Source organism: Vigna radiata, chromosome 10 (assembly GCF_000741045.1).
Source record: "Vigna radiata var. radiata cultivar VC1973A chromosome 10, Vradiata_ver6, whole genome shotgun sequence".
In the NCBI taxonomy this organism is placed as follows: domain Eukaryota; kingdom Viridiplantae; phylum Streptophyta; class Magnoliopsida; order Fabales; family Fabaceae; genus Vigna; species Vigna radiata.
Genome location: NC_028360.1, coordinates 16260262 through 16279765, shown reverse-complemented (window position 1 = coordinate 16279765; position 19504 = coordinate 16260262). Strand labels below are relative to the sequence as shown.

The 19504-nt window shown below is 34.2% G+C and overlaps 4 protein-coding genes and 1 pseudogene across 4 annotated transcripts; 4 read left to right on the top strand and 1 right to left on the bottom strand.

Annotated features, from left to right (window-relative positions):
- The first annotated feature begins 233 nt into the window (after positions 1-233).
- Positions 234-1542, top strand: LOC106774386 (annotated as a pseudogene).
- Positions 1543-4017: 2475 nt separating this feature from the next.
- Positions 4018-4805, top strand: LOC111240507 (protein DMP2-like). The gene has a single exon (XM_022786994.1). It carries the CDS (start codon positions 4154-4156, stop codon positions 4781-4783), a length of 630 nt encoding a protein of 209 aa, XP_022642715.1. The 5' UTR covers positions 4018-4153; the 3' UTR covers positions 4784-4805.
- A 4821-nt stretch (positions 4806-9626) lies between these two features.
- Positions 9627-10536, top strand: LOC106775976 (protein DMP2). The gene has a single exon (XM_014663245.2). It carries the CDS (start codon positions 9634-9636, stop codon positions 10264-10266), a length of 633 nt encoding a protein of 210 aa, XP_014518731.2. The 5' UTR covers positions 9627-9633; the 3' UTR covers positions 10267-10536.
- Positions 10537-12992: 2456 nt separating this feature from the next.
- Positions 12993-15052, top strand: LOC106775975 (BI1-like protein). Its single transcript, XM_014663243.2, has 4 exons — positions 12993-13329; positions 13489-13602; positions 13704-13861; positions 14626-15052. Exons 1-4 carry the CDS (start codon positions 13068-13070, stop codon positions 14830-14832), a joined length of 741 nt encoding a protein of 246 aa, XP_014518729.1. The 5' UTR covers positions 12993-13067; the 3' UTR covers positions 14833-15052.
- A 2143-nt stretch (positions 15053-17195) lies between these two features.
- Positions 17196-19103, bottom strand: LOC106774559 (BSD domain-containing protein 1). The gene has a single exon (XM_014661590.2). The coding sequence runs from the start codon at positions 18900-18902 to the stop codon at positions 17427-17429; it is 1476 nt and encodes a 491-aa protein (XP_014517076.1). The 5' UTR covers positions 18903-19103; the 3' UTR covers positions 17196-17426.
- Between the last annotated feature and the right edge of the window lie 401 nt (positions 19104-19504).

The window sequence follows — 19504 nt, the reverse complement described above, 5'->3', positions numbered from 1 at the left end:
TAATAATTTCCAGGAAACAGGGCCATGGAGAATGACAACCAAGCGAGGGCAGACGGTGCCGTTAGATAACGTCAGATAGGGGTGGGTGTGGATGAAAAAATGAGAGAGGTGTTAGAAAACGTGGACCGTTAATGGAAAGAGCCACTCTTTCTCTTTCTTCACGCGCAAAGGAAGTCGGTGGAACCCACCCCCACCTTTGTCTCTTTCCTCTTCTGCTATATATGACCCTTCCCCTACTCTCTCCCGTCCCAGACTCAACCCCTCCTTCATTTTCCATAATACCCTTCTCTTCCTTGTTTTCCAACATCATCAACAACAACATAACTTAAACAAGGAAGAACAACTTCAACCAAGCCAAACCAAATCAACCAATTACAAAAAAATCCTAAGAATCAACCCTTCAGATCTGCACCCTTCTCCTTATTTTCTTCTCAAAAATTTAAAATTTCTTCATCATGGGCACGGAGGTTCTCCGCCCACAAGATTGCTTAACCCACCGTATCGGTGTTCCGTCGCCGGGATTTTCCCGCCGGAGACCCTGTGCCAACAACGCCTATGTTTACCGCGCCCAACGGAAGCCGACCATCCGACCCGAACAACGAAAACGGGTCGTGGAGAGAAGGCCGAGTTCCGATGATTCGAGAGTTTCGAGAAGCACGGGGATGGTGATGGAGAAGGTGAAGATTCTCCGTAGGGGAGAGTCGCTCGATTCAAAGCTCAAAAGCGAAGCCTTGAGGAAGGAAGGTGACGATTTGGTTGTAGTTGGGACTCAGAGACTCGGACCCGACCCGGAAAAGGTTCCCAAGCAGATCCGGATCGTTGATTTCTGGTCCGGGCGCGATGTTTACGCTGGATCTGCGTTCGCCATGTCTCCTTCACCCAGCGCGCTTCCCTTGCCGTCGTTTTCGAAGAGGCAGGTGGCAGCGGCAGCGGTGGACGACTCCGCCACGAGGGATCTGAGGCGCTTGCTCCGGCTTGAATGAGCCGAGGCAGGATCGCTTCCGGATTTCGGGTCGACGAGACCCGGATATAACCGACCTGTCTTCCTTTCCTTCGTTCCATTCCTTATTCTAGAATCTTCTTCTACTTCTCCGTTACGCCCCTCTGGTTTTGGAGTCCTGACCCGACCGTGATTTTTTTAAACGGGAGGGCGGATCTGGAATTGGGGAAAGTTTGGGGGCCCAAGTGTTAATAAAAGAAGTTTGGAGTAGTTTATGTTTGGATGGCGTGTAAGATTGTAAGATGTTGTGGTTGTGGTGGTGAAGGCTGGTTTTTTAAAGGGTAAGGTTAGGTTGTAATTTCAGGTTAGAGATGGAAAATAAAGTAAACTAAATTATAAAAAAAAAAAAAGGAAAGAAGGGAAGAAGATGGGGTTGATTTGTAAAATCCGGAAGTGAATGGGTGGGTTGGTTTGGATTGGTTTTTCTGTGGGCTAAAATTCTATTCTGCTCTGTGGTCCATTAGAGAGCATCTTTAGGTCTGTACCCTTTTGTAATATAAAGTGAAAAAATTAAATAGGGAAATTTGGCCAGATTCTAATTATCTTTCACTTCTTTTCCATTATTTCACTCCTTATTTTGTTTCATCTTAAAATTACCAACTTTAATTACAGAAACAATGGAGAAGAATAAGATGGATTCATCCTGAATTATTATTGTTTTGGGTAGAGGGATCATAAGGTGGGGTTGGAGTTGGAGTTGGAGGATTTGAGGAGAGAGAAGAAAAGATCTATAATTTGGTGAAGATAAGGATGTTTGAGAGTTGTGTTATGTCATGTATCATGTCTTATTACATCTTTCTCTTTGCACTTCAATTCAAAGACAAAACAACATATATATGCTTTGCTTAGAATAACTGTAAAAAAATACCACTTAGGTGTCGACATACAGAATCTTCCTTCACTTTTCTGCCACTTTAACTTTTCTCACCCTTCTTTTTCATACACTCTCATTGCTTTAATCATCAATGCCATGTTTCACTAAAATTCTTAAATCATTTACAAACAAATTCAAATAGGTTTTAACTCTTGAATTAACTTCCTCTGATTCTGTTTTACTTCATTTAACTTTGATTTTGTTTTTAAAATTACTTTTATTTAAATCCAATTATCTCACCGTACCATTCAATGAAAGTCTAAATAAACGTCAAAACTAGTAATATGGAATGCGGAATTTGAGAATTATATCCATGTAGTTTTCTCAAAATAAACTTTTGCGTCAGCTTTAACTTTTTCTTTAATTTTTAAAATAATATAAATGTTATGTGCTAAAGAAGTTGTCAATAAAATTACAAGTTTTTAAAAGAGAGCCTCACATTTGAACCAGTAATATTTGATTTGTTATAAGCTAAAAATACTGACTTATAACTTATTGTAATTCCCTTCTTGGAATTTGGGTGTTGTTCTTTCATCTCCTCATTTCCTCTCTCTACTTCCTCAACTTCCTCTATTTTTTTTTTCAATTATAAAAATTTCTTTTGTTTTACCTTTTTAACCTTTTTACATTTTTAATTTTAACATTATTTACCAAATCTTAAATATTTATTTTTACTCTGCTCACAGCTTACTCCTCCCTCCTCCAAAACATTTTTTTGAAATCCGCTTCTTATTTTCGTCACTTTGTTCTTTCTTCTTCCTTCTTCCATCACTCTAATACTCCTCAACCTTTTCATTATTATTTTTTATTCTAAAATTATTCTACTTTAATTTAATTTTTACGATTTAATTTTATTTACTTTTTCTAAAATCTTAAATTTTTCTAAACCTCTACACCTCCACCCTATATCATTGGAAGAAAAGTGAATTGAAAAAGTGCCCTGAATCATTGAAAGAAAAATAAATTAAAAAACTGTGATAGATACACCTTCCTACATCTTTAATTGTTGTACAAAAGAAGATGAAGAAAGCGTCAATAAAATGTAGACATTATACATTCCAAATTCTCCATTTCAGGAACGTTTCTTTCTTCTAGACTATTGTTTTCTTTTTCCCATTCTAGATTCTTTCTCTACTTTGCTCTTTCTTATTGTTTGCTTTTTCTGAATAATTAAAAATTAAAAATAATAGTAAAAGAACAACAACAAAAATGAATTTCTTTGACAATCCATCAAATTGACTTCTAAACGAAATGGAAATCCATTTAAGATTAATTGAAAATGGATTGCATAGCCTGCAAACATATTATAAAAATGGGAGTGAGCGGGAGTGAGCGGGATATTGACATTCGGTAACGGATGTCTATGTTTGTTTAAAGGTGTAAAGGTTTTTACATTGTATGTGGGAATGAGTATTAATCCTAATAATGAAAAAGGATAAATTAGGAATAAAAGAATAGAGTAAAGGGTAAATGAGGAAGGGGGAGGTGGAGGGAGAAAATGAGGAGATGTAGAGAGTAACGCCCTTGGAATTTTTGTATGGATTTATTATTTTAGCCCAATTGTGTGTAGTCCATTAGTGGTAAAGAGTGGCCCAATATATTTATATGTAGAAGTCCACGTTTACGCATACCACCTAACTGAATGACATTAACGAATACGGAGATAATATCATTAAAATTTACATTACAAACTATAAAAGACGTTTACATAAAAGCAGACAAAAAATAATATTTTTTATTAATTTTAGTAGGTAGTAAAATTAATAAATTTAATTATATTTATAAGGATCAAATGATAAAAAAATAGTTATAAAATCTAAAATGTCAAAAGTAAAACTGCTAGAATATGGGTACACAAAACAAAACGGATACAGAGAGAAATAAAATTTCATTATATACATATATTTAGAATTAAATGCACAGCTCAAATAACTAATTCTGTACAACTCACAAAAAATGTTGGTTTCATTGTATTAATACACCTATGTAATCTAATTATTTATAAGTCCTTATAATATTTATGTATACATGATGGTACGTATGATTAAGAATTTCGAATGAGTTAATGAATTTTAATGAGGGAAAGATATGCGTGTGGGAAAAAGAAAAAATATAACTAGAAGAAGAAATAACTATTTGGAGAGTATTTCCAAAACCAGAAGCAAAAACATTCATTTTATTCATCACAAATTGAACTCTCTTCTCCATATTCCACGTCGCGTAGAAGCAACTAACTCCCTCTCTCTCCACTTCTATAAGAACCGCACATTAACCGTCAAATGTCACTTCTCCTGCAACCTTATAACAACACCATGAGTGAAAAAGGCAACGTTACCGCTTCAACCATGTCGGGGAAAACATGCTCGGCGCTAGGAAACCTCGTCAAGCTTCTCCCCACCGGCACCGTCTTCTTCCTCCAGTTCCTCATTCCCGTCGTAACAAACAACGGACACTGCACCACTTTCAACAAGTACCTCACCGGAGCGCTCCTTGTCGTCTGTGCTTTCAGCTGCGCTTTCTCTTCCTTTACCGACAGCTACACCGGCACCGACGGTCAGCGCCACTTCGGCATCGTCACCGCCAAGGGGCTGTCGCCTTCTCCCGCCTCTGAGTCCCTGGACTTGTCCGTATATAAGCTCCGGTTCGGAGACTTCGTGCACGCTTTCTTCTCGTTGGTTGTGTTCGCTGTGCTTGGATTGCTTGATACGAACAGTGTGCGTTGTTTCTATCCTGAATTCGAGTCCGGTGAGAAGGTTCTGATGGAAGTGTTGCCTCCTGTTATTGGAGTAGTTGCTAGCTCCGTGTTCGTTATTTTTCCAAATAAGCGTCATGGAATTGGATACCCTACCACTTCTGATTCCAATGATACTTCTCAGAAGTCTAAGACTTCATCATCATCATCAGCATAATTTATATATATATATATATATATATATATATATATATATATATATATATATATATATGCAGCTTCCCATGTCAGCAAATTATTTTTAATGGTTAAAGAATTGTTTTATATATCATCTTTCAATTCTTTCTTTCTTATAAAGAAAATCTTTAGCTTGGATTTTCTTTTATAAACAACAGATGTATAATTAGTTGACCCAGTCCATTTGAAAGATTTAAAAGTTTGGCCCGTCTTGTCTATGTCGTTGTCTGTGAGTAGACCTGCCTCTTTTTTAATATATATAATTTTGAAGAAATATATATATTAAGATTTTAGTATATTTAAAGATACGATATTTTTATTCATATACTGAATCAAGACTCATATCCTGAACCAAGAAAATATAAGAAAAGAACTATAAGCAAGCAAGACGAAAAGAATTTATAATTAATCAAGAAACAAAGATGAAGAAATATATACTTTTTAATCTAATAATTTTTTTTTTCATGAACGTGGCTCTCTAATTCAACCATATTGGACTAGTTCATTATAAAGATTATGTGCTTAATAAGTATGGAATTCTGAAGTATATTACGTCTTCTCTCTCAGCTCGATCTATGTTGATCTTGCTTTTACCGCCAACAAAATTGTTCATATTCAAAATAGATTTGATATCATTGTTTTTGTTGTTGCAGCAGGTTTCAGATAACAATAGTATCTAAACTCCAGACACGCACACCCAAACAAGAACACAGATAACAAAAGAATCTGTTATTGATTTCTCTTCTCAATATACACACTCCAACACCTCCACATGATGACAGAGTCCTGTCTTTATATGACCTCCTAACTGCCTAATTGTTATTACAGTTAGGTTTCTCCTTCTCATTTAACTCTTCTCTTTCTCTCATAAACCCTCCATACTCTCTATCAGCTAATAAAAAGGAAGGAAGGAGAAGTTTGGTTATGGTTGTGTTGTGCGTGTTTTAGTCTTGAAAGTAAACCAGAAGAGGAATGTGATGTGAAAATATATGGAGAAAGGAGAGAAAATTGGTCCTCTTACGTTGTCGCCGTCCTAATTAATAACGTACCGAAAAAGATCTCAGTGGTCATTAACCAACTACGTAAATACATCTTATCTTATCCTATTTCCTTGTCTTATCATGTTCTATTTCCCTAATTAGTTTAGATTATGGTCAGTAACAAGGAAAATGATATTTTAACACTATTTTTTGACATCATTTTGACACGCACATGTGTTAAAATATGATTGGACGATTTTAAATTAAAAAAACAAATTTTGGTTTTTCTCTTCCAAATATATTTCTGCCTCAACTTTTTTAATTTAAAATCATCCAATCACATTTTAACACGTGTGCAGTGTCAAAATGGTGTCAAAAAATGGTATTAAAATATCATTTTCCCAATAAAAATTATTGGTATATGTTTTATCAGCATCTCATCAATACATTACAATCTACATACATCTTGGTCACTAATAAATTTAAAAAAGAAATGTAAGAGGAAAAACAAGGAAAAACAAACCATACTTGTAACTTGGGCAAAGAATTTTGTGAAAGGTCTGAATGGGGAAGGAGCTATAAGAGGAAGAAAGGGTTGTGGCTGTAGAGGGAAAACAGGAGGCAACTCATCAACTTTATAGTAGATATTGGAGAGCCCTGAAGCTTGTTCACAACTGCAAATATTATTCGCAATTTTCAAATTATGTCAAAAGCTGAAATGCAAAATAAAGAGCTTAATTCTTGTTCTTTTGAATTAAGGTTAGACATTGTAGTCACTTCTGAATTGATGACATTGAATTCTCTAATTTTTAAAGTGAATCCACCAAAGAAACCAGTGTTGTTGCAAGAACAAGAGCTATTCTCATCAAATTAAGTTTAAACTTTGAAATTAAAATGGGTACACACCTCCATCTAACTGAATGACATTTACGAATACGGAGATAATATCATTAAAATTTACATTACAACCTTTAAAAGACGTTTACATAAAAGCAGTCATAAAAAATAATATTTTTTATTAATCTTAGTTGGTTGTAAAATTAATAAGTTTAATTATATTTATAAGGATCAAATGATAAAAAAAATAGTTATAAAATATAAAATGTAAAAAGTAAAATTGCTAGAAAATGGGTACACAAAACAAAACGGATATGGAGAGAAATAAAATTTCATTATATACATATATATATTTAGAACTTTCCCTTCTAACAAATATTTGTTTTTTTTTTATAAAAATTTATTTCCATCAAATTATATCTCTTAATCATCGTTCATTTTCTAGTATGTTTTCTTCTTTTCTTTTGCTACAATTTAAAATTAACAATTTTTTTACAAAAACTGAAATTAAATAACATCTTATTTGTAGAGACTTAAAACATGTTTTTAATCTAATGATTAGATAGATATTGATGAAGCTCAACTTCTTAATTCTCTTTCACATATATATTTCCCAACTATAAGATTATTAACTCGAAAGGTTTTGTAAGTGATACCTATAACCAAACATTTTTAGTTTTCTATGAAATTATACATACATATTAGAAATTCAAATAAAATTCTTGCATTAAGTAGAGATGAGAGAAATAGAAAAATGTATAAATTTACTATTTTAAAAATTTAGATTGAAAGTGAAATTTTAAATTTTTATATAAGTTCGTTTAGATTGATAGACGTCAGACCTGTGTTGTCCGACGTTTATATAAACGTTTGACCTGTGTTTTCCGACGTCTAGATAAACGTTTGACCTGTGTTGTATGATGTCCCATTAACATCTCTCAAAAAGATGTCGGGTGGAGATCAGACGTAAAAAGCCCAAAATAACAGTCGTTAAAAGCCTTTTCTATACTAGTGGTCGCTGGGCGAGATGTTGGGAGGTCTAATCCATTGTTGGTGTATTCACACAACGAGCTAGGTTGCTGAGTGAGAAGAATCTATGATCGCCAAGTGAGCTTGGTCGCTGAGCGACTAGTCTTAGGTTTGTTTGTAACTTAGATTTTAATGTAATTCCTTGGTAACTTGGAGTCCTGTTATGATTAGTTGAATGATATGAGTGTACTTATTGTCTCCTATGATGATTAATTTTTGTGAATTGTTACAGTATACCTTTGAATTATGGTTAGCGTACATAATTCCATGACCCAGGGAGAGATTTCATGGCAGTGTCTTGGTTGTTGATGTTGTTGTTGTATGAATGTATGGAGCTTTGAAATGGTGGTCTACTCTAACACTCTAATGATTATTCATTCTCAAGTAGAGAAGAATGTTCATGTGGTGAGAGTAGCGGAATGTTCTTGTTTATAGGCTTTGAATTTAGCCCTGGACAACTAAAATGGACTAACCTTATGGTGCTTGGGGTGCGCTAGGTGTTTACCATACAAGTGCGCAAACTACCAATGGTTCGACATTCATACTTAATTCAAATGAGTCTTGTCTAATTTATAGTATGTATAACATGATTGGTGTATTATTGTACTCTTTTGAGTTGATGCTTAATTATATATATATAGACACACACACATATAGAAATATGAAATTGTCTTGTTTATCTAGTTTATTCTTCTTTTTGTTATATTGTTGTATGTTACTACATTCTTTTTCTTGCGATAATCATCTTGTGGGTGTGAGCAGAGGGATATGAGATTTCTTTGGAGCAGACATTGAAAGGAGAGATATCTGTTTAGTTTTCTTTAGAATATTATTGTACATAATTTTGATTATTAGTTTGTTCATATAGTTTAAAATTTGTAGTTATTTTTGGATAACTTTAAGATTTTATTTTATATTTTAGTGAACAAATGTTTTATCATATTAGGTCTATGATGACTCTTTTATATATTACTTTACTATATTTTTGGATGTTAGATCTAGAATTTAAAATTAACAATTTTTTTACAAAAATTGAAATTAAATAACATCTTATTTGTAGAGACTTAAAATATGTTTAATTTTTTTTTTAATCTAATGATTAGATAGATACAGATGAAGCTCAACTTCTTAACTCTCTTTCACATATATACTTTCTAACTATAAGATTATTAACTCGAAATGTTTTGTAAGTAATAGCATATAACCAAACATTTAGTTTTCTATGAAATTATATATACATATTAGAAATTGAAATAAAATTCTTACATTAATAAGTAGAAACGAGAGAAATAGAAAAATGTATAAATTTATTATTTTAAAAATTTAGATTGAAAGTGAAATTTTAAATTTTTATATAAGTTTGTTTAGATTGATAGTCGACTAATCAATGTCTAATCTCTCTTGTATCTCTTAAAAACTAAAGAGGATATATCAGTTAACCAAATATGAAAATTGTGATGAACATAATTTCCTCCTCAAAATTTCAATGCATTAAATATGTTATTGTTGGGTTATCAAACACGCATTACATGAAGAATACATACCACCAGCTAAAGGGATAATACAAAAACCAGAACTCCATCCTACCATTTAACAAAAAATCTTAATTTGTTTTTAGTACAAATATAATTAATAATATTTATGTATAGATCATGCTATGTATGATTAAGAATTTCGTATGAGTAAATGATTTTTCATGAGGGAAAGATATGCGTGTGGGGAAAAGAAAAAATATAACTAAAAGAAGAAATAAGTATTTGGAGAGTATTGTATATGAAAAGAGTCTCAGTGAGATTTAAAGGATTAAGAAAACGTGAAAGCTTGAATTGGAATTGAAGGTGGGTGTGGATCTTTCCAAAACCAGAAGCAAAAGCATTCATTTTATTCATCACAAATTGAACTCTCTTCTCCAAATTCCACATCGCGTAGAAGCAACTAACTCCCTCTCTCTCCACTTCTATAAAAACTGCACATTAACCGTCAAATGTCACTTCTCCTGCAACCTTATAACAACACCATGAGTGAAAAAGCCAACAAAACACGCGCTTCAACCATGTCGGGGAAAACATTCTCGGCGCTAGGAAACCTCGTCAAGCTTCTTCCCACCGGCACCGTCTTCCTCTTCCAGTTCCTCATTCCCGTCGTAACAAACAACGGACACTGCACCACTCTCAACAAGTACCTCACCGGAGCGCTCCTTGTCGTCTGTGCTTTCAACTGCGCTTTCTCTTCCTTTACCGACAGCTACACCGGCACCGACGGTCAGCGCCACTTCGGCATCGTCACCGCCAAGGGGCTGTGGCCTTCTCCCGCCTCCGAGTCCCTGGACTTGTCCGTATATAAGCTCCGGTTCGGAGACTTCGTGCACGCTTTCTTCTCGTTGGTTGTGTTCGCTGTGCTTGGATTGCTTGATACGAACACTGTGCGTTGTTTCTATCCTGAATTCGAGTCCGGTGAGAAGATTCTGATGGAAGTGTTGCCTCCTGTTATTGGAGTAGTTGCTAGCTCCGTGTTCGTTATTTTTCCAAATAAGCGTCATGGAATTGGATACCCTACCACTTCTGATTCCAATGATACTTCTCAGAAGTCTAAGACTTCATCATCATCATCAGCATAATTCAACCATATTCGACTAGTCCATTATGAAGATTATGTGCTTAATAAGTATGGAATTCAGAAGTATATTACGCCTTCTTTCTCAGCTCGATCCATGTTGATCTTGCTTTTACCGCCAACAAAATTGTTCATATTCAAAATACCTTGAAAAATCTTGAATCTACTTTTAGTCAATGTTTAGATTGGAGATGGAGAGGGAATGCTAGTATTGTTTGGATTAAAGGATTTCAAAGAATAAATAAACACATTTAAGGAGAAAGTTTGTGAATAATGTGATGGGTGTGTGTGAGAGATTAAAAAATGTTTTAATGAATAAAAATAAAATATTACCAATCTACCTTTGTGTAAAAGTTTAATATAAATTTAAATTTAAGTTGTAGAAATTATATTAAAAATGAAATTGAAATTATTATTGATAAAAGTATTTATGTTTTGCAAAAATAAAATTAAAATTTACAAAAATATTTGTAGGAATTAATTTGAAATATATTTTTCTAAATAATAAATTATATATTATTATTTAAATTATTGTTTTTTAAATTTGACATAGTAAATAAAAATTGTCCACACATAGTAAATTGAAATAAAATTTGAATCCAAAATAATATTTGTTAATAAAACTCAATAAATTAAATTTAACAATTTTGGAAAGTTATTTAATATAGTACATCAATTTTATCTTCCAAATTTTTGTAATGTTGTGTAGGGGTTGTCTAATCCTTGTCTTGCAGTCAATGTCAAATTGGAGAGACTATCTTAGATGTTATAAATTATATCCATAATTTGTATAAATTATCTTCATTCGGACTTTATCTGATTGTACTATTTGTTGTTGAATTTGAGATTCTGGTATAATGTCAACAACATCTTTTGCAACATTTGAAGTGTCATCATCATCATCATCATCTGCATCTGCATCCTTTACTGTTGCATGTTGTCAAATGTAGTAGACATTAACAATTTTGGACGATGTTTTTGTATCAAAGTAGTGATTCCATCCAATCCAATGAGACTCTCATAACTCAAGTCCTTCTCAAAGAGAACAAGTATTCTTGTAATCAATATTGTGTACAAAAAAGACATGTTATTTTTCTTGCATTTTACCATGTGTTGCATATGTGATGTAACTAGTTGATGACAATGTTATTTTTCAAATACAACAAGAAAAATAAGTCCTCTCATAAGTTAGTTTAGTAAAATTTGTCCCTCAAGGTAACAACATATGAGCAAGAACATAATGCAGGAGTCTGTCATTCATGTTTAAATTTCATGCACTCCTAACCATCCAGCCATGTAGGTGAGGTCTAACCATAGAGTTTAAAGCTTCAGACTCGTTGTATTGTAGGTTTTCAAGTATGGTTTGAAAGGATAACTTTCGACTTTTATATGGCAGATTTGCCTAGAGTGATCCAATATGCACATTTGATTTTAGTCTTTGTTAATTTCACCTCACTAGAGATATAGTCATTATCACTAACTTTGAGGTTTTTGTAGAATACTTTAACGAGTTCCACATAGTAAGTAGTATTATGGATCTGTATAAAAAATTTTAAACCTTGAAACGGGTATGAAACCCAACCTCGATTTGTGAAAAACCAAGAGACCATGCTTTTAGGTGACAATACATGTCATATAAAGAAGTGGACATTATATTCTTTCATCTAAGCTAAGGATCACCTGGTCTAGTACAATTGGTTTACGTATTGTTGTTCAATAACATCACATAATAGATTGTCTGTTTTATATAACAAGTGATCAAGTGATTAATCGTATACATATTAAAAATGGATAAAACAAAAGATCATAATAAAGTAAGTGAAATAAAATATTTGATTTTCTAAAAATAAAAAATTAAAGTTTGAATAAAACAATATTTCATATATTTACGATCATATTATTGTTATGAACTACCCACCAATTTTGTGGATCTCACATTTTCGTTGATCTTTTATTTTTTTAGTGAGGTATTTATTTCTAACAATATATTTTCATTTACAAAGGCAAAATCGGAGACATTATTTAAGATAACAATTCTTTGATTTTCATTTTTTTCTAATCAAGCTAAAAAATAATAATATTTTTTATTTTTACTTTATTTTAAAAAGTAGTTGATATTAGTGATGTTTTGGTTTTCTTTTCCTTGCCAAAAGTTTCTCTCAACTTATTGAGTTATTCTATATATATTTTTTTAAGATTAGGAATTGAAATGGGATTAGAAGAATCTATTGCATGTTGTTGTAGTCTATGGCACTATTTTATTTCTAGGTAAAGAGTAATTGTCAGAAGGTGGTACTGTACATCAAGTGCCGAATAATAGAAAATATAATTATTCATTTTTGTTAAATTTTAATTATGCAAAAAAATATTAATTCTTAAATATACTTTAGTAGTAATATTTAAACCTTATGTTTTTTTTTTTTCAAAATAGTAAAATATAGTAGTATTGATTCAAGTAAATAATTAATTTATAAAGATATAAATTTTTTTTTGTCCCTATCTACTTATAATTTAGGGATTAAAAAAATGTTTAAACCAGGTCAAATTGGGAAAGTAAAGAAAAATGAGGGAAAAAAGGAAATAAAGGTCATTATTAGCAAAAGGCTGGTTTACGATCGGAAGGCCGAGGACCCAGTTTGCAATCAAACGTAGCTGACGTGTCTGTGAGGATTGTGAAAAGGAAGTGTAGTGTGAGAATAGCAAAGGCTTTTTTGTTTAGATAATAAAGAAAGAGAAGAGAAAAAAGCATAGAAATAATAAGAATAAGCAGAGTTGTTTGGTTTGGTCCCATCGGAAGAGAAAAAGATGTTCGAGACGCAGCAGATGTACGCACGTGCGAAGACAGAGGAATTCGACGTCGAATCGGGCGAAACGCTCTACCCAGGGTTGAGCCTCGGCGAGAACCAGCTCCGATGGGGTTTCATCCGCAAGGTCTACGGCATCCTCTCCGCTCAGATCGTCCTCACCACACTCGTTTCTCTCGTAACCGTTTTTTATTCCCCCATTAACGACCTCCTCAAGGGAAATTCCACTCTCCTCCTCGTCCTCGTTTTTCTCCCCTTCGTCTGTAAGTTTTTTTTTCATTGTATTTTTTTAGTTTTTCTTCTAACCTCAAATTCATCGCAGAAGGAATTATCCGTTTCAAAACAATTCAATTGAGGGATGAATTTAGGGATTTTATAACTACCTTATGGATCGATGATGAGGAGTGTGAAATGTGTTGCAGTTTTGATTCCCCTGCTCAAGTACCAGCAGAAGCATCCGCATAATTACATCTTCCTTGGACTCTTCACCGTTTCCATCAGCTCCACTGTGGGAGTCACGTGTGCCAACACCGACGGTTCGTATTTTGCTTTTCTGATCTCTACAATTTTTGAAGATGGGAAAGGAAAGGGGTTTGGATGGTTGATCTGACATGAATTTGTCCTTATTATTATGCAGGGAAAATTGTGCTTGAGGCGTTGATTTTGACTTCGGCTGTGGTTTCCTCTCTCACGGGATATGCGTTTTGGGCTTCCAAGAAGGGCAAGGATTTTAGCTTCCTTGGCCCGATATTGTTCACCTCCCTGTTTACTCTTTTCCTCACCGGCATGATGCAGGTACCTCTGTTATTTCCTCATAATAATAACTAGTTTTTGGAATGTTAAGATGTGTGCATTATGCATGTTTATGTGTTTCTACTAGATGGGGTTACCATAAATCATCTGTTGAATTTCCATTAGAAGAGGTGCCGCATTTGATATCCCGGTATGTGTTAAACGGGATTGTCTCCCCAATAGAATAGGTGTAGTCAACTAAAATATGGTTTTTCAAATTTATGTTTGATCTTTTGTAGTCTATGAATTTGAAAAAAAATTTAAATCCTTTACCGAAATGTTTTAACCCTTACCAAGCCTCTTGGCCCCCTGTGGATGTAAGGGCTTAGTAACGATTTCCGCAGCATTAAAATTATGTCTGGCCAGCGGAAGCTACGTCTCGTGACCGCATAGTAGTCCTTGATTGTTAGTTTTGAGAGATTATGTTGACCATGCTCATGAATTAGAACAATTTTTGAACCCCAGAGACACTTGGAATAAATGCTTTGAAAGGAGAACAAACATTTGGTTGATTGTTGATGATAATAATGCATAATCAAAGTTGATTAACTGACTTGTAACTTGTTACCCACATGAGTGAAATCTTTAGCTGTGTTTGGGCAGAGAAATTAAATGAACTTTTTTTTCCTTAAAATTACAAAACTTAACAGAACAGTTTTATATTGGGATTATAGACTAAAGACTGAAAACATATTTAAGTTCATAAAAAGGGTGGATCAATAATGTTTGCGACTTTCCTCTTGCTTAAGAATTGTTGTCCTTTACAGATGTTCTTCCCTCTTGGGCCTACTGCGCATGCCATCTATGGTGCAATTGGTGCCATGATTTTCTCGGGCTATATTGTGTATGACACCGACAATCTGATCAAGCGCTTCACTTATGATGAGTACATTGGAGCCTCGGTCACTCTTTATCTTGACATTCTCAATCTCTTCCTTTCCATCTTAAGGGTCCTCAGGGAGGCAAATAATTAGACATCTTGAGGTTGAGTCATTCAAATTCAAAAGACTTTGTTGCATGATTATAATATACCGCTGGAAGCATTGTGAAATACAATACACTCTGCTTCCTTGTACTCATTTACAGCTTATGATACTTTGATCCAATGAAATTTAAAGCTTTACAATTGTATGTAAGCGTGATACAGGAATGAAGAATCTCCTATGCGAAATGTTTCTGCTTGCTTTGTTTTGACGTGGGTTGTTTTTCGATTTAATGCTGCATGTATTCATATGAATTAATATACTACCACCTGACTTGTGTGAATAAAATTGTGATGTTGCTATTGTGTAAAATATAACTTGGAATGATTTGTTCTACAAACTTCCGGTGCTATGTGGATGATAACTTCTGAGTGTCTATCTCTCTAATTTCGTTCACGATCACAATCCTCTATTGTTTGTCACTGCAAAGTTGCTTGTCTTAGGAGGCTTTTGCAACATATTCTTTCACATTCTTTCGATAGTCTCGCCAAATGTGTATCCTTGCTGTCTCTTTTAGTTTCCACAGGAACCACCACTGCCTTTTGTTTTAGCACATGCTCACTGCACTTCTTTACAACTTTCGTCATCTTTATTTCTCAATATTACACTGTGATTTCCAAAATGGCCGTTACTGATTATCATGAAAAACCTACATAGCCATTGTCATGTTGTAATGACAAGTTACAAATCCTTCATCAATTTCTATCATGAGTGAATATTTTTTCTAATACTGAATCATATAACAGGTTCAATAACAAATTTAACAAAAAAAATTAAATATTTTTTATATCATCTCAGAATTAAAATCTAATTCAACTTTACAATATTGATTTATAAAATAAATTTTGTATTTGTTTATGTTATAACATATTTTTAGTTTGTTATGTATCTCTCTCACGAATTAGAAATTATGAAAAATCAAAAGGGAAAGTGAGACTTGGATACATTTCACACAAGAAGAATGTGATGGAAGGAAGTAGTGTAGTGTTACAGGCTGTCTTTAGTATTTTTCAACTTTGAAACATGAATTTGTGCATTCAACTGGTCCTGTTTTTTGTTTTCTACAAATTTTGTAGTTAGTCTTTTTGACGGGCAAGTTATAAATCTTGGTGAACGGTGAACACACTCATGAAGTTCTATACAGTTGCAGAAGTTTGTGCTAGCGGTTATTTTTCCAAGATATCCACTGCAAAATTCTATTCACAGTGAACCTTCACACCAGAGTAAGGATTTTTTAAAAAAAAACTTGCGCACCCAATAATGCTGTGTCCACACCTGTATGGCAAAATGTACTCTGTGAAATCATGATTAAAAAAATTCTAAAAAGAAAGAAAATAAAGTAAATTATACTCATTTCCTGTAATTTCATTAATTTTTTCTTAGCATGTCTTATTTTCTCCTCTCACAAAAAATAAATTGTAAATTGTAATACTTTAAAATGTGTTGCACTCACTTTTATCACTCATTATTGTTTTTTAGTTGTTTGAAAAACATTTATTAATATTTTTAATGATTAAAAAGATATGCGTTTGGCGAGACATTTAAAATCAAGGAAATGACCTTAATCTTTTTTAGCAAAGAGAAAATATAAACAACAAAAGCTGAAATATATTTTCTAAACGACTATTACCTCTCACGAGGCAAAGCCTATGTCGCCAACATTAGCAGGCATACAAAAGTATAAAATCCCAAACATCTAATCATGAGATTTAGAACATGTTTAAAATCTATAAGTACTTCTTGGAAAGAAATTAAGAAAATTAAAATTAAAAAGAGTTTGTCTATAAGCTAATACAAGTTAAAAGTACACAAATTATATGAAAAAAAAATCTACAAATTTTACATTTTTCCTAAAAATTCTAGAGAAACTCGTTATGCTCTTAAAATTTTTTGGTTAGAAACTTGATAATTCATTTGCACACAAGAGAAGCTTTTTTAATTAAATATTTCATTAGTTATAAAGTGGGACAAATGAACTTCAAAAAATGAATTTCGCTCGAACCAAACAGTTTAGGTACTCAAGTCTCCCTTCGAAGAGGGAGTATGTGATCAAAAGTAACTGAAAAATGTCAACATATCTATTTTACTCATTATTACGAGTTAAAAGATAGGGTTCGAATGGATCAAAGCTAACAGCACAAAACATCCAGCTTTTAGATAAGCAATAATTTAAATTGACTTTCTAAATTGATTTACCGCAAGATGCTGTCAGATCGACACACCTGAATAAATTTATGCTGAGCTTCATCTGAGTGATGTAAGTAATTTCATTCAATGCTGGAACAGGTTCATCAGTAATAAGGTGGCTCAATATGAGACGATTATGTTATCCTTGTAAATATGGGAACAGAAAATAACTGAACAAATGAACAAGGCTTCCCTTAAATATATGCACCGAATATGGTGCAAGAACCTTCCTCAAGGAGGATGACGAACCCACAAGAACTCACAACTTCTTACTTTGTAAGACATAAAACAATTTATTTACATTGTAAAGTTATAAGAAAAGAATTATGCACTTAATATGCAATCCGAGTTTAAAATTAAAGTAACTAATGATCTGAATTCCCGAATCCAGAATCTGCTCATGATTTGACAGCCTCCTCTTCATCTTCAATGTCCCAACTAAGATCCTCCTCATCTTGGTCTATCACACTCAACCTCTTCCGCAAATGAATCCTACTTGCGGACCCAACAGCATCCCCTTTATTCTCATCATTGCTTTCAATATCCTCAATTTCATCCCAGCCAATATCTTCTTCTCCAGGCATTGAAATCTGGCTTGAAACAACTGAAATATCACTGTCTTTGCACGATCCACTGTTATCATTATCTGCCTTGCCTTCGGATGGCTCTTTCTCTTCGCATTTGGCATTCAACTTATCCCCACTGCCACTTTCATGCTCAGGAACACTAGATGCCACTTTTTCTTTATATTTCCCCTCCTCCAATTTATCATCAACACCAGTCTTAGATTCAGGAGAAACACCCTTCCCACCGTCCTCTTCCTCTATATTCAAAGCCTTCTTCTCAGCTTGAATATTCTCAACACCCTTACCATCATCCTCTGCTTCTATCTCTAAATCCTTCTTACTAGACTGAACAGTGTCAGCACCACCATCATCAGCAGAGTTTCCCTCTTTCGCCAATGAAACCCTACTGGTATTACGTAAAGGCTCATACCCATTATTGCCATCTTCTTCTTCGTCTTCATCATCAAAATCCCAGCTCAAATCCTCTTCATCATTTCCGGAAATTGCACTCTTCACGAGCTTGGCTCTCGCATCCTCGGCTTGCTTCAGCTTATGAAGCCTATAAAAATATCTGCTCCAGAAACTCTCGTGATCAGTCCTACTAGGTACTACCTTCTCATAAATCTCCTCAACAATCCCATTCTCTTCAAACAAATGCCTAATCTCCTCCTCCTTCTTGTCCAACTCAAACCCTAATTTCCAGTCACTGAATTTCTCTAAATCCTCAGGATCCTCCAAATAGCTATTCACATCACACTGAAGCGCATGCACCAGATTATCAAACCTTCTATACCGTTTCAAATCCAAACCCCGATCACTACTACCAACACTCAACAGTTTCTTGCCAGCATTGCTATTATTACTGTCGTAATTAATCGAATCGAACGAATCGGAATCAGAGGCTAAAAACGAGTCCCTACCGTGAGAGATAATCTGCGCCGTCGAATTCCAAACGGTGCTTCCGATGTCGTCAATGGCTTGGCCAACGGACTCGAGCGACTCCTGCGCCACCGCTGCGCCAACGTCGAGCGACGTCGGAAGGTCCTTCACGGCACGCGAGGCAGCTTCGCGTATCACCGCCGTCTCCTTCCTGAGCCCCGAGCCGAATTCCTCGAAATCGCGACGGTAGTTCTCGAGGACGGACTCCGATTTGGAGGCGAGGGTTTGGATGAGGTCTCCGAAGCTCCACACGGCGTTGCTCTGCTGTGGATCGGGGCCTTCCGATTCAGTTGGCGACGATTCGGGTGGCGGCGATCCGGGAGGCGGTGATTCGGGTTCGTCGGAGAAGACGGACTTGAAAAAGTTCATGACGGTGTGGTTACGCAATATTCTGAGGAAAGTGGAGAAAGGTTTATGAATTGTGGATTTTGCCCATGGTGATCATGGTTGGTGGATGTGTATGTATGGCGAGACAAGCAAGGCATGTGATTTGGTTTTATAGTGCGATGTGATATGATGCACATGAATGTAAATGGAATCGCATCCACCTCCCGTCAATCCAATTATTCAGCTAAGATTTTCCGTTTTAAACCACTCTCTGTTAGTTTCGCTGCAACGTCAACATATCGCTAACCACAATATTATTTTACATTATAATTTTTTATTTCTTAATTAATTATACAATATGTTGATTTTTTTTATTGTTTTATAAAAAAAGACTAAATAAATCTGAGAATTTTATATAACCAATGAATCAAGATAAGAACGATAGTTTAGTTGTTAGTAGTTCCTCAATTGTATTTCTTAAACAAAGTTTGGAATAAGGATGGAAATTAGTGAAGTTGAACCTAACTATACATATATAAAAGAAAATCATAGCTCAACTATTTAGTGAAAAATTCGATTTTGGCTTAATATAAAATATTAGAAATTAAAAATCATAATTTGTTATGATTTAACCGACTTTCGAA

Bases quoted from the DNA above. Each gene is read 5' to 3' on its own strand.
- LOC111240507 (XM_022786994.1), top strand. From the start codon at position 4,154: ATGTCACTTCTCCTGCAACCTTATAACAACACCATGAGTGAAAAAGGC.
- LOC106775976 (XM_014663245.2), top strand. From the start codon at position 9,634: ATGTCACTTCTCCTGCAACCTTATAACAACACCATGAGTGAAAAAGCC.
- LOC106775975 (XM_014663243.2), top strand. From the start codon at position 13,068: ATGTTCGAGACGCAGCAGATGTACGCACGTGCGAAGACAGAGGAATTC. The intron at 13,330-13,488 runs GTAAGTTTTTTT...AATGTGTTGCAG, and splicing joins CGTTTTTCTCCCCTTCGTCT to TTTTGATTCCCCTGCTCAAG. The intron at 13,603-13,703 runs GTTCGTATTTTG...ATTATTATGCAG, and splicing joins CACGTGTGCCAACACCGACG to GGAAAATTGTGCTTGAGGCG.
- LOC106774559 (XM_014661590.2), bottom strand. From the start codon at position 18,902: ATGAACTTTTTCAAGTCCGTCTTCTCCGACGAACCCGAATCACCGCCT.